At 47.4% G+C, this 15,121-nt stretch overlaps 1 protein-coding gene across 1 annotated transcript in view; it reads right to left on the reverse strand.

Annotated features, from left to right (window-relative positions):
* Positions 1-5,296: 5,296 nt before the first annotated feature.
* The window catches only part of LANCL2 (LanC like glutathione S-transferase 2), a 65,371-nt gene continuing 55,546 nt past the window's right edge, over positions 5,297-15,121 (reverse strand). Inside the window, 3 exon segments of the mRNA NM_001261176.1 lie at positions 5,297-7,311; positions 10,048-10,120; positions 12,986-13,162. Of these exon segments, the coding sequence (NP_001248105.1) occupies positions 7,217-7,311; positions 10,048-10,120; positions 12,986-13,162 (345 nt within the window). The 3' untranslated portion in view covers positions 5,297-7,216.

The raw sequence follows: 15,121 nt of genomic DNA on the forward strand, positions 1-15,121 counted from the left end.
TATCTTTCTTCCGTATCGTTTATTACCTTATAACACATAAGAAAATGTGCACACTTCTGTGTACTGTCTGTCTCCCACTGCTAGACTGCAGACCCATTCAGGTGAGGGCCTTCGCCTGTTTTCTTCACTGATGGATTCCAAGTGCCCCCATAGTGTCTGGTGCTGAGTAAACACTTACTCAGTTGGATACATTAACTAGTTGGATACATTAACATCCTCAGAGAGGTAAGACACCAAAACCAAGAAATACAAATCAGGGCCAGGTGCGGTGGTTCACACCTGTAATCCCAGCACTTTGGGAGGCCGAGGTGGGCGGATCACCTGAGTTCAAGATCAGCCTGGCCAACATGGTGAAACCCTGTCTCTACTAAAAATACAAAAAATTAGCTGGGTGAGGTTGGGGGCACCTGTAATCCCAGCTACTTGGGCGGCTGAGGCATAAGAATCACTTGAACCTGGGAGGCAGAGGCTACAGTGAGCTGAGATCACGCCATTCCACTGCATTCCAGCCTGGGCAACAAGGTAGAAAGCCCATCTCCAAAAAAAAAGAAAAAAAAAAAAGAAAAAGAAATACAAACAGGATAATATATAAAAGATACACTGAAATGAAAAATAAATTCCAGAAAAGAAAAAAGAAATGAAACATTCGATAGAAGTACTGGAAGATAAAGTTGAAATCTCTCAGAAAGTAAAGTAAAAAGACAAAAGGGTGTAAAACAGAAGAAAGAAAATCAGGAATTATATTAAGAGGTTTAACATCCAAATAACAGATGTTCAAGTAAAAGAGACAAGGACAGAGGGTGGGAGCATTAAAGAAATAACTCAAGAAAATTTCCTAGAATTGAAAGACATGAATTTACAGATTGGAAGGGCCCATGAAGAACCAGGACTAGGCCTATTATCAGATGAAGAAAATCCTACAACCTGCAAAGCAAGATCAAATACAAAGAAACAAGAATCCCAATGGCTATGAAATCCCCACAGGCAGCAATGGGAGGTTTAGGACAGCAGAGCAACGCCTTGAGATATCAGTAGGAAAGTGATAACCCGTCAAGAATCCTATAAGCAGTCAGACCATGACTTCAGTGTCAGAGCAGGTGAAAGACGTCTTTCTGGCACACAAGGACTCAAGATAAGTTCCTCAGCTGCCGTGAGGGAGCAGGCACTGCAGATGCTCGTGGCCCTCCTTACAGCTACCAGGCGGCCTCCGTGAGGGCTCCTCGGGAGCCAGGCCACCTCTGGCTTGTCAAGAGGGTGTGTGTAGGTCACCCTCTCTTGTCCTGGGGATCACACCTAGTTTCCAGAAGCCAAGCACAGTGTTTAGTAACTTCCTTGCCACCTTCATTAGGAATGGTCTGAAAGCCTGGCCTTGTCAGTTCTTGGAACTTTAGGAATGCTTATACACTTACAGGTGAATGTGAGATTATGCCGCTCGGGACACATTTTTTTCTCCTATGGGCAATACCCTAAGAATGGGGTAAGATCCTTATCAACATGTGAGCAGCAGCACATCTGCTGGATGATCCTATGAAAGACACAAGTTTCTCTTGTACAGTAATGAGGAGGGTGGAGAGGGCCACAGAACCAGGGAAAGCTCCCTGGGGCGCCTAAGAAAACACCAGAGCAGCTGGGACCCTGGTCTCTCTGAATTCCTGGATTTTGAATAAGCCTGAAACTGTGGCTTCGGACATCTTTGCTCCTGCAGCATCTTTTCCTCTTGAAGGACCCTGGGGCAGTTACCAGCGCACCTATGCATGCACACACGCACACGCAAACACATGCACGCACACACGCACACGCAAACACATGCACGCACACGCAAACACATGCACGCGCACACGCACACGCAAACACATGCACGCGCACACGCAAACACATGCACGCGCACACGCACACGCAAACACATGAACGCGCACACGCATGCACAACTGTCTGAAAGCCCGGGGCTGCCAGGCAGAGCACTGACATGGGGTTGTGATGAGGCATGAGACTTTGAAGCAGGACATATCTGTTTCCCTCCACGACGCAGGCAGGCGAGCCTACTTCCTCACATGAAAGCCAGTCGCCAGCACCTTCACCTGCCCCATCAGAGCACTTACGTGGGCTAGAGGCTTTTCCCATTTATCATTTTATTTAAATCCTCCCACCAACCAAGTAAGATAGATATTACCATTGTCCCGATTTTACAAAGAAACGGAGGCTCAAGAAATCACTTGCCCAAGTTCCCACAGGGAGCAGGTGAGCTCAGAGGTGAACACAAGCTCCCAGGCTCCAGAGTCTCTGCTCTTAACACACACCAGGCTTGGCTGTAAAATGTAAATATATATTTATTACTTTCTTTGTAGACCATATACTCCTTGACAACAGGGACTACCACCTTCACCTTCATGCCCACCAGGTGTCACACTGCAAGGCCGAGCTGACCCCCACTTTCCTTTGGTCCGCCTCCTGCTGTTATCTGGAAGAGGCGTACAACATCCTTCACCCAGAAGCTAGCTGTCCTCACCTCACTGCAGAGGAACACTCCGGGGTTCTTCTGAGGGAGGCACCCTGAGTCTGAGCTCAGCTCGCGGCTTCTACCGTGCCGCAGAGGTTCCTCAGGCCTGATGTGACGCTGACTGAGCACAGGAGCCAGGGTGGTTTTTCATCGTTCCACTCGCAGCACTCAGCACAATGCCTGGCACAGTGCTGCTGCTCCGTAAGCATTTGCTGAGTGGAAGAAAATCGCGCCTCCCACCTCCAGACGAGAGGGAGCTGGGGACAGTGAGATTTGTGAAGCTGACTGATCTCAGGATAGCCCCAGGCATCTGAGTCCCTACGCCTTGGCCTGCAGGGAGCTGCAGTCTGGGTAAAACAGGATCATACAGGAGCGCCGCCTCTGACAGGAGACAATGGATGGAATAGCCTTCCAGAAGCCCACCGGCCGGTTCACTCAGGGCTGCATGCTGTGCTGCGTGGACCACCACTTCCCATGCCCACAGCCGTGTCCGGGAAGCAGAGAAGACGCTGACAGGCACCAGGGCCTTGGTCACGATGGACTTGACACTGATGTGGAAAAGTCAGGACCTGCTGGCAGCATCTTCCACTACAGGAGGGGTCTTCCTAAATGCGACGGCACCTCCTGATCCAATCCTGCGGCCATGTCCACCTCCCACAGCACCCCCGGCTCCATGCTTTGAAGCCCGGCTGGCCCACACACATTCTTTACCTCCCAACCTGACACTTCAACTTTTTCAGGTCACACACTGCTTTGAAGCGCTAATGAAAACTGGGAACTGTCTCTCCAGGTCAGTAATCATGTGCACGCAGAATTCTGCGTGCAATGTAGTGGGCCTGTGCCTCCTGAGGACCACCAACGGTCCCATCCACATCACACATCCAGCCTCTCACCAAACTATGAGGCTCACGAAAGGTAGGGCCATAGAAGCCGCAGCACAGAGCCTGGGTGGGAGTGGAGATGGTTTGTAAAGATGTCTTAGGGAACCTGGACTTTAAACTTGGACTATTGTTTTTGTAAATTTAGCAAATGAAGCAACAGATGTGAAAACTGCCTAGTAATACTAAGTTAAAAAGCAGTTTCAATTCCGACAAATGGCTGTAGGGTCCCTCCCCACCTAGAAGGCCGCGGGGGAGGAGACATGACAGGGCCAGAGGAAGCAGCCCTACATGGTCCGCCCTGCTTTTCTGTTCACTAGCCATGTGCTCATGGGCACGTGGCAGAGCCCTCCGGGGTTTCCGTGGCTTTCCTCCTGCATCAAGCACCCAGGGAAGAGGGAGTGGCGCACCATGAGCAGCACCTGGGTCTGACCCGACTGTCCCACGCATGGGCTGTGAGACGCTGGGCAAGTCCGGCACTGTCTCGACTGTGAGAAAGTGGTATTTACAACAGTCCCCCTTCCCAGAGCTGCTGTGAAAACAAAGGGCCCATCACAAGGAGGGAGCTCGATAGATGCGGCTCTTCTCACCCAGGGTTCCAAAGGTCTTGTTGGAATCAAAAAGAATGCACGTATAGACACCTGCAACTAGGGCCAGGCACAGTTGCTGACACCTGTAATCCCAGCACTTTGGGAGGCTGAGGCGGGTGGATCTCCTGAGGTCAGGAGTTTGAGGCCAGCCTGACCGATATAGTGAAACCCCATCTCTACTAAACATACAAAATTAGCCAGGCATGGTGGCTTGCGCCTGTAATCCCAGCTACTCGGGAAGCTGAGGCAGGAGAATAGCTTGAACCTGGGAGGTGGAGGTTGCAGCGAGCCGAGATCACACCATTGCACTCCAGCCTGGGCAACAAGAGCGAAACTCAGTCTTGAAAAAAAAAAGAAAGAAAGAAGAAGAGACCTGCAACTAGAACATTGTAACGCAAGCAACTGCCTTTTTGTTTTGTTTTGTTTTTGTGTTTTTGAAACGGAGTCTCATTCTGTCTCCAGGCTGGAGTGCAGTGGTGTGATCTCAGCTCAGTGCAACCTCCAACCTCCACTTCCTGGGTTCATGTGATTGATTCTCCTGCCTCAGCCTCTCCAGTAGCTGAGACTACAGTGGCTGCCACCACACCCAGCTAATTTTTATGTTTTTAGTAGAGACAGGTTTCACCATGTTGGCCAGGATGGTCTCGATCTCTTGACCTCGTGATCTGCCCACCTCGGCCTCCCAAAGTGCTGACATTACAGACGTGAGCAATCAGGCCCAGCCACAACTGTCACATTTTTAAGTGAAGCATCCAACCTTCGGAACAGATGCCATTGCTCCTAACCCATGTCACTCTCAAACACGGAGAAATGAAAATGAATGATGATTCCATAGGTCAACACCACAGAACTGGCTTTTACTAACAAAACCAAAGAACCTCAAACACTTTTTGTGGACATCAAATTCCTTCCTTCATATTTTAAAATGACATTATGCATGTACATATTTTTAAAATTTAGACACATTTTAGAGAACACAATTGTGAACACAAATCCAAGAAATGAATGAGATGTACTAAAGTCTGATTCAAACACTTCCCTTAAACTGACTTCTATCAATCCTCTGTCCTGTGAAGTCCCGTTTCTCCTTTGCCTGCAGGGACTGAGCTGGAATTACTGTCACACAGCAGCACATGTGACAGACATGAGGCAGGGGTTAATGCAGAGTCACAGAACAGCACCTCTGTTGACATCTAGTTGGTAAGGAGGAAGGTGTCAACCCACGTGGCTTTTTAAAAAATCTGTAAATAAAATCTCCTCCTTTATTCCACAGATTTTTAAAAATCTTTCCCTCAGTGTATTAGAAAGACTAATAGTATTTTTTAAATGTGTGTGTGGATGGACTCACCTGGGAGACACCTGGATCCTAGGCCACCTTCGTGGCTGCTCTGCAGACTCCTGGCTGCACCAGCTGCCTCCTCCTCTGAGAGGGGCCGCCCTGGAGAGCACCGTGCTGGCTGTGTTGCCTACTTGCTTTCCTTGGGAAACGGGGAGGCAGGACCTCTACCGAGTGCTGTGATGTGTTATGTTTTGATGAGGTGGGTGGGGAGGATGGGAACAATGTTATTTGGATGTGATTGGACATCGTGTGAGGTCTTCTGCAAAGCAGCTGTCCTCAGCTCGTTGATGACAGCATCCTGCCTGCAGGTTGGGCTGCTGGACTGCCTGCAAAGCCCATCAGCGGGTCCAGGAGGTCAGGTAAAATAGGATCAGGATGAGTTCTATTCACAGAAGTCGTCAATCTAACATGAAAGAAAATAATCATGACTCAGGAGCAAGGGTGTCTGCAGCAAAGAGACTCTCCAGGCATCGTTTAGAAGCTGAATGTCACACATTTAGGGTGCCAGCTCCACACATAATCACACAAGTAAAAAGGAGGCTTTTCTCCTAAACTGACATTCTTTTTTCTCCTTTCTGAGAGGTGTGGATACTGGGGCTGGGAAATGCTCAGGCTGCCCCCTGCAGACGAAGACTGGGCTGTTAAGAGAGTCCACTTGTCTTTCATGACACAAGCCTTAGCTCACAAGATGAGAAGTCCTTAGTCCCAGACCACCTGTTCCAGGATGACAGAAACCCTTCTAAAAACTGAAATCTATGTGACAGAATGAATGAAGGTAGGCTAACCCAAATTACTGCTCACATTTTTTTAAATAAAAGTCACACAAATACCATAATGATGCTGGTTAGAACATTATGTTTCTCATATCTATAAATGAGGGCTAGTACTTATCACCCAAAAGTAGACAAAAAATATGAAATGCATTCATTCCAAATTTAGACTTTGATAACTTTCCAAAAGGTTGAAATAAGTTTAATTGCAGGGACATGAGTCCAGCTGAGTGACTTTCTGTTCATCTGTAATAACCCATCTGGAACTGTATTTACTCTTCTTAGAACAGTAACTTGTAACGCTGATAAACTGAGGTGGAGCCTGTTTTAGTAACATACACCTGGGTAAATGTTCTGGAACTGCCAGTGCTTAGTCACTGCTGCCTACAGTGTGGCCACCAAAGGCTTCCTGGGAAAGCTCCCTTTGGGTCCAGAAGTCTCACCCTCAAAGCTCCGGCTGCCCTGGACCCTACACAAAGCACCTGAAGCCTCTGCTGGGAATGGGGCCCTGACAGGGCCACAGTGCACCCTGAGGCTTCTTTAAAACACGAAGGTGAGTGCAAAATCCAAACAGGAAGCGTTCAGCTGTGCCCTCCCAAACCACCCCAGCACGCCCCTGCGGAACTGCTGCTCCTGTCCATCCTTGGAGTGGTGGTTCCCTCATACTCATCTGGAAGGTGCCACAGAAAAGGCTGACAATGTATTATTACTAGGATAGACCCTAGATAATCTTTCTGATATACCAGATAGATATCACCTGTTCCCTCGTTTGTCAATATGGAAGAAACCCCACTTTATACATTTTATACAGAAAAGTGGACACTGCCATACATTCATGCGTGGTCAGCTCTGAGCCCCCAGGAATAGAAGGGCCTTCCATTTAAAACAACTTACACCTGGATACAACAAACACCAAGAAACATGCAAACACTACAGAGAATCTGTATGTGAAGAAGTCATATTTTATACTGATGAGGGTGCCGTTAATGTTGATGGATGGCTTCGATCACTCATGCTCTAACAGAGGGGCCTGTGACAGTGTCTGCTTCTCTTTCAGGATTCCCAGTTGTTTCTGTGTCAGGCACTAAGCAATCTGGTGGCTTTTGTTCCAAACGGGTATTTTAGTTGTCTTTTTGCACCTTTTAATCCCTCTTCGAAGAGTCAAGTTCAAATGCTGGAAACCGTGATGTCTCTGGTCCCAGGACATCGGAGAGAAAGTGAATAGCGCCAGCCATGCCTGCAACGTAAAATGAGGAGCCTCTTACGAATGGCACAAGGGTAGTGTCTAAGACAGTGACTTTTAATCATTTCCCTTACCAGGGGCTGCAAGCATGTGGGAAAGGTGCTGAGGACTCTAAAGATGACTTCATTAAAAAACAAAGATATCCTTATATTTAGCACCCAGCAGGTAATATAATAATACCAGCTTTCCTCACGGTCTTATATTTTAAAAATTGGTTACTGGGCTTTAATCTTATATCTTGAAACTTTAAGGTGACATCATAGAATCGCTATGGAACTTATGGATGCTGCTAATTACGATACTCCTACACATGGAGCTTCCCCTCAAGAACCTGTATATGCTCAAAGTTGCTTTTACATCTTCTTGATATTTGGCCAAAATCCCCACCCCAGATCACTGCAGTAATTAAGCAGCGGGTTTTCAACTAGACTCACAGCAGCATAGGAAGGGTATGGGATGGGGAAGGCGCTAGTAGCCCACCAAGGCCTCCAGGTCTCCTGTCCCCACTCAAATCAGAACAATTCCTCCCTTATAGGGTTTTTGTTTACAGTTTTTCTTTTGATATAAAATTCACGTACAATGAAACACACAAATCCAAAGTGTACTTCTCTGAGGGTTTGTCAAATGCATATACACCTGTGCAAAAGAAACGCGATTAAGACCTGGAATATTTCCATCACCCCACAAGTTCCAAGTGCCCCTCTCCAGTCCCTCCAGCCCCTGTGGTCCCCCCAGGGGTAACCGGCAGCCTGGTCTTGGTCCACCAGGGATTACTTCTGCCTGCTTTGGCACTCTTAGGAGCATGGCCACAGTGTACAGCCCTTGCATCTGGTTCCTTTGTCAGGGTTCCTGCAGTTCACTCATGTTCTGTGCGTGTCCATAGTTGGCCCCGTCATACTGCTGAACAGTACACTGCAGACCGTTTCCCCATTTTGCCTACTGAAGGTCATCTGGGGTGTTCCCAGCCTTCTCTGTAAGTTTGTTTAAAGAAAGGGTTCCAGAAACTTATTTAAAAAATCAGAAAACCACTGACCTAGGAGTGCCCATGAGAAGTAAACAGGGACCCATAACGAGCATAGGAGGCCCCACAGCAGGCCCTGCGGGGACGAGCCTGGCTTTCCTGCTCAGGTGTGTGGGCAGCAGATCCACTGGGCGGCGCGCTCCAGCAGGAGTGAGCTCCTCCAGAAGAGGCGCCAGGTGCCAGGGAGCCCTCCCAGTGGCTCTTCCAGCCAGCCAGTTTGCCACAATGGCCTGCGTTGCTAGGCACATGGACTAATGATCCCTCCATCCCGACGGGAATTTGGTGAGAGTCTCCCACAGTTCTGTCTGCCAGGCACTGGCGAGGCACAGGGGAAGGAGGTGACCTATGAATTTCCTGCCTTTAGGGTCCAAAGCTTTCGACCCACTGGGGCTCTGGAGGTGCTATTATCAACTAGATAAACTCCATTTAGAGTGCCGGCATTAACTCTGTTATATCTGATGCAAATGCATTGCACTTTTATGACATCGAGGACTAAAACTTTTATTCTAATAAGTACTTTTTCCTTATGAGTTCTTTGAATATTAAAAAGATCATCTTCTGCAAAAGATGTGACACATGTTCTATTTTCTGCTCATATTTCTAAAAAGTGATTTAAAAATATTACCAGTATAAAAACTAAAACAGGACATACCACTACAGATGATGTAGACAGAGGATGATAAGGGGATACTACCAATAGCGTACACATATGAATTTCACCACATGTACACAATTAACCGATTTCCCCAAAATTACAAACTATGACAGCTCACCCAATATGAAACTTGAACAGCCCTATAACTATTTTAAAAATTGAATTTCTTTTAAAAGTCTAGAAAAATAAATCTCCAGACCTAGAAGTTTGTACTAGAGAATTCTACTAAACATTTCAGTTACATTAATACCAATTCTTCCACCAATTAACACACAGTCCGTCCCAGAGAACAGAAGAGAAGAAAGACACTTCTCAACACAGTTTGTTAGGTCAGTATGACCCTGATACCAACACCAGAGAAAGACAGCACAAAACAGGAAAACTATAGGCCAGTACCCTTCATGAACAGAGATGCAAAAACCTCTACCAAAATATTAGCAAACAGAAAGCACGCCCACACCCACATATAAATCTAATGAGTATCCGGGCCTGTCTGTGGGGCTTCTCTGTTTGTGCTCCGGTCTTCCCTCCCCTGTGCCCTTGGTGGACTTGGAATCCTTGCTGCTTTCACTGACTGCCTAACGGTGCTCTTCTTTTCAGAACCTTCTTCAATATTCACTTTTGCTATTTTTCTAATTACCAATATTTCTAATTGCCAATATTAATTATTCATACTTCTTTATATAATATTAAATATATATTAAGTAATTAGTAAAGCTTCCCATGAATACACCAATATTAAGTACGCAACATTACAGATGAAACACAGAGGAGTAAACTATTTCTTCCATTGCTAAAAGCAAGCCGCCTACGTTCTGTCTGCAGAGACACCTCACAAAACCTAACAGCACTTGGAAGACATTCACAGGAGCAAAAAACATAGGTAAGGTGAGGAGATTCAACATAATTTTCAGCAATAAGCTAATTTGCTGACTTATTTTACAGTTTGGAAGTATTACTTGAGCCAGGTCAAATGTGAACAGTGCCAGTCCACAGGGGCAGGAGAACCAATTTCACCCAAACATTTAAACCATAGCATTTTTCTCACTCTTACCTTCAAAGAGTGAATAGGGTCTGTCAGGAATGCGGCACCCGTGTGCTCCATAATCCAGACACCACTCTGCAAACTGAAAAGAAAGGGATTTCTTTTTAAGACTGGAGTTTCTACTTGGTGAAAAGGTAATAAATGAGAATGCAATGTCTTCACAGGAATTAGGGAAGTGGACCCCCAGCTGTAGGGCATTCAGCGTGGGCTCCACGGGCTCCTGCGCCCCCTCTTCCAGGGGCAAGGCCTAGCAAGTCTTGTCACCTCTGCTTGTGGCTGCCTCAGCTGTAGAGTGGGGTCTGCCTTACGGCTGCTGGGAAGTCTGAGGTGAAAACTGAACAGCTCAATGACACTCTGTTCTCCCTGGCACCTTCCTCCTGCCGCTTCAGCTGACGATTCTAGAAGCAACTCGAAACGCCTGCTCTATCCTGAACAAAAAACCCTGGGTCTAAAACGGCCCTCAGCAGCAGCTGCCAGCTCCCCCGGCCCCAGCTGGGAAACAGCTTCAGCCCTGCCCGGGGCGCCGCCTCTCACCACAGCCCCTCCACAGCTGCTGCTTGGCAGTCTCCCCACCTTCACAGCCCCTGGCTCTCAGCCCTTCCTGTGGTCTCCTCTGAGCTCCTTGACCCTTTTTTCTTAGACCTCTTCAATGGGTATTTCCATATCGTTTTAATAAACTTCCCTTTTGTGCCTAAGCTAACATAATTTGAAGAGTCATTTGTACACTAAGAATCATAAGTAATAAACATGAGGAGTATCAAGTTCAGCACACGTAAAAAGAAACTCACTCTGCGTTTACCCTCCCAATCTGCTCACTCTTAGCTTGTCTGATGGCCCATCTACCCAGTTTTCTGAGTCAGACAACAGAAAGACATTCAGATATTTCCATCTTCTCCACATTTAAAAACATGCATTAAATTCTATGGGCTTTACATCATACGTGTTTCTAAATGTCTCATTTTTTATCCCAACCTATGCTTTGGTTTATAACTCAACATTTCTTGCATTAATTACTAAACCGCTATTTAGGGAAACCCAAGTTCGCCTCATTCTTCCTACTGGGACCACAGCGATCTTTCTAAAAGAGGAGTCTGAACATGGATTCCAAACCCTTCCATGAGCCCCCATCTTCCAAATCGGTATCCAATGCTAGCTGATTACTAAAATTACTGGGGGAGCTTGAAAAATATTAGTGCTGGGGGTTCCTCATTTAACTGGTCTACAGTGAGGTCCAGTCATTATCTGAAAGCTTCCCAGTGGTACAAGGTTGAGAACTACTGGCTACAGGGAAGGACTAACTTTCTCCGGCCTCCACCTACCTGTCTGACTTCACCTTTCCTTCCTCACACCTTTCCTCACACATTTCCTTCCCTTTGCACCCTAAAGGCTGAAGTGCTTATGGAGTCAGGAACACACTGAGCTGGTTCCTGCTCTGCAGCTCTGCCCAGGCTATTCTCCTTATCAGAACTGCATTCCACCTCTGCAGGCCACCCCTGCCTGGCCCACCTGAAAAACCCCTCATCTTTAAAAAACCGGCGGCATCTCAACCCTCCTGCATTGTCCATATTTGCATAATCATCTACCATCATCACATCATCAAGGCTGGCCCAGGACTGCGGAATCTAGCTGCTCCCCGCTTGCTGGCTCCTGTTCTGCCCCATCCCCCGTGCTCCAGCCATAGTGTCTGGGCGCTCACACCTCCGGGACTTCGGAACAGCAGTTTCTTCTGCTGACCTGCCATGCCAAATTGGGCCCTGCCCTCTTTGCTTCCACAGCCTCCTGCATGCTTCCATCAGTGGGGGAGCCACAGATGTGCGTGCATTTTCCGGCGCACCAACAAGGTGGGGCCCATTCCATTTGGGTTGAGAAAAGGCTTCATAAAGTAACAGATATTCAAAAAGTATAAAGAACACATCAGCCGCAATGCCTCCATCTAACAAGGGTCACTGTACACACTTTAGTGTATTTTCTTCCAATCTTTTTTCTGTGTGCACACAACTACATTCTGTGAAATGTGTACATAATAAGAATACTAGCAAACATTTACTGAGTCTTGCTCTGTGCCATTCATCTTCACATGTCCAGTGCATGTTTACTGAGTTTCTACTAGGAGATATACACTGCTCCAAGTACTAGTGTAGAATAGTGACCCAGACAAACAAGATCAAGAAGCTTATGTTCTACCAGCCTACATACTCAAGAAACACGCAAAAACATACAATGAGCAACTGAGTGATCATCCACTTGGGGGTCTCAAAGGTCCTTCTTAGAATGTCACAGTTCAGATCAGCATGGCAAGGAGCCACCATCCACATGCTGAAGGAAGAGTGCTCCTGAAGGGAAGAGTTAACGACAGGTCCAGCGGAAACAAGAGTGACACACTCCGTTCTTAGGGCGGCATGGCTGTATTACGGCAGGCTAGAGGGCAGGGTACAGTGAGGAGACTAGGCAGAGACACAGAGGGGGCCAAGGTGCACAGGGCTCTGTCAACCTGGCGGAGGAGTGCAGGCTCCATCTACAGTCGATGGGAAGCCGCTGGAGGGTCTGGCAGGATGATTACAGACGATCTGCACATTAGCTCAGTTCTGCTTGCAACATCCTTAGGAGGTGGGTAGTATTTTTTTTCTATCTGTACAAATGAGGAAACTGAGGCTAGAAGAAGAGACACATTCAAACTCATGAAGCCAATAAATGGCACAGGTGGTAATTCTCATCAGGTAGTGACTCCAGGACACATATTCTTCAGAAGCCATTGACATTTGTGCTCCCCATTCTATAGACAGGGACACTGTGGCCCAGAGAAGCCACAGACAAAGCTGTGTCAGAAGAAAAAGAGGAAGCTACAGAGTTGGGAGAAACAGATTAAAAGAAGGAACAGGAGTTGTACTTCTGGACTCTGTGCACACCCAGGGTTGTTCGGAAGCAGTTCCAACAGAGCCACCCTCACCTTGCAAGCTCGGTAGAGGTACTTCTTATCCTGCGTGAGACGGTAAAGGGACAGGAAGGAGTAGCCGTTGCCAGCAGTCCCATGGCAGATCCCGTAGCCCTTCCGCAGCAAACCTCGCTGCCAAATCACATCGCTACACTCCATGGCCTCTTTCAAGTACTTCTCCTCCTTAAAGACCTTGGCAAATTAAAAACAAAGCAGTGTTAAAAAGACAGTTTCAATGACGAGCTGGCAAAATACTTTCCCTTTCTGGTTAGGACATGGCATGATATTAGGAAAACTGAAATGGTACTGGGGGTGAAAAACAGACAAACAAACAAACAAAAAACAGCAGCAACATCGTACATAGAATCTCACAATCTCAATTCATTAGCCCAGTGGTCTCCAACCTTTCTGGCACCAGGAACTGGTTTTGTGGAACCATTTTTCCACAGCCAGGAAGGGGAGTTGGGGATGGTTTTGGGATGAAACTGTTCCACCTCAGATCATCAGGCATTAGTTAGATTCTCATAAGGAGCACGCAACCTAGATCCCTCGCATAAGCAGTTCACGATACGGTTCGCTCTCCCACGAGAATCTAACGTGGCCGCTGATCTGACAGGTGGCAGAGCTCAGACAGTAATGTGAGTGATAGGCAGCGACTACAAACACAGTTGAAGCTTCGCTTGCTCGCTGCCGCTCACCTCCTGCCGTGCAGCCCGGTCCCTAACAGGCCACAGACCAGTACCAATTCACAGCCTGGGGGCTGGGCTGGGGACCCCCGCATCAGCCTATTCCCCTTGTCCTCCTTCTGTTTTACAGTTTTACTAAAATAATTCTAAAATTTAGTCTTTAAAATTAAAATTAAAGCTGCCATATCTTTTTGGTAAGATGTTTTTCTTGTTTCTTGGCACGTACATCCCATAGCTCTAAAATTTCTGCTCTTGTAGAAGGCAATCGAGAGAGTGAGGCCCTGTTAGCAGGGCAAGAATGTCCAACACACTGGTCAGTACACCTCAACAGGACCTGAGGACCCTGCCCCACCAGGCTGGCAAGATCCATCTTCACCCATCCCAAGGAAGCTGGCACACAGCTTTCTGGGGTCCAGGAGCAAGCATCACCTCCCTGAGCTGTTTATATGGTCAGCTGCAGAGACAGGCAGGCTCAGTGAAGGCAAGAGACGGCAAGAAGAAGCTGTGGATTTTCACCTCCTGAGATTCCCTTGTACATTTTCTTCTTTCTCCTCACATGCCATATACTGTTTTCCTGATCCTTTCCTCAGAGTCTGTTCTTAGTTATGTCTACCTGCTAACTCATCCCATTCCAGTGCAAATGGGTTTTGGACAATGGATCAGAGGCACAAAGGTCATCACTACTTGGGTGGCAGGTCAGGTCCCTCTACTTGTGACTGATTAGCTGGGCACTCAGTCGAGAAGGGCTCTGAGGTCGCAGGAAAAAGGCGGAGGTGGGGGGACTGGGCACGAACTGCGACCAGTGTCTACAGAGGGCAGAGTGGGAAACAAAGGCACAGCAAATCACCAGGGAGATTAAATGTTCCCAAAGTTAGGCTGTTAGGGAATCAGAAGCAGGACCCCCTCTATCAGTCACAAAGGCAGCTAAGATGTGGGCTCTGGGGTCAGACAGCCTGACCTGAGTCCCTACTGTCACCCTTTAACTGTGTGACCTTGGCTAAGTCACTGAAAAGTCTATGTCTTAGTTTTCTCAACTATAAAAGGATGACCGTCCTTCACCTCAGTGGCTTGCTATGAAGATTAAGATGTGATCACATCCTTGGAGCTTCTGGAACAGTGCCTGGCACATGGGAAGTGCTAGCTATTTCTTGGCTATGATTAACCATTACTCTTTCTATGGTATCGTGCCAGCACACATACTTCATCCTGTCACTTGCATCTTAAGCCTCTGAAAATGAACTGTAAAGGAAAACATGTTTTCCCATCCTAAGGAAATATTTGGTCAAAGCTAATGGGTGAGAAGATATTGTTTGAGAGGTTGTGTCCTGAAATCACACAGAGTGAGGACAGCCCTAAATTAGTGAGCCAGAGCTGCCCCTGCTGGTGGGAACCCGGGTGACTGAGGGTCCACATGGAAACCGAACAGGGTTCCTTCATGCCGTCCCTGTGCCTGCGAGGCTGAGGC

Source organism: Macaca mulatta, chromosome 3 (genome assembly GCF_049350105.2).
Source record: "Macaca mulatta isolate MMU2019108-1 chromosome 3, T2T-MMU8v2.0, whole genome shotgun sequence".
Taxonomy (NCBI): Eukaryota; Metazoa; Chordata; class Mammalia; order Primates; family Cercopithecidae; genus Macaca; species Macaca mulatta.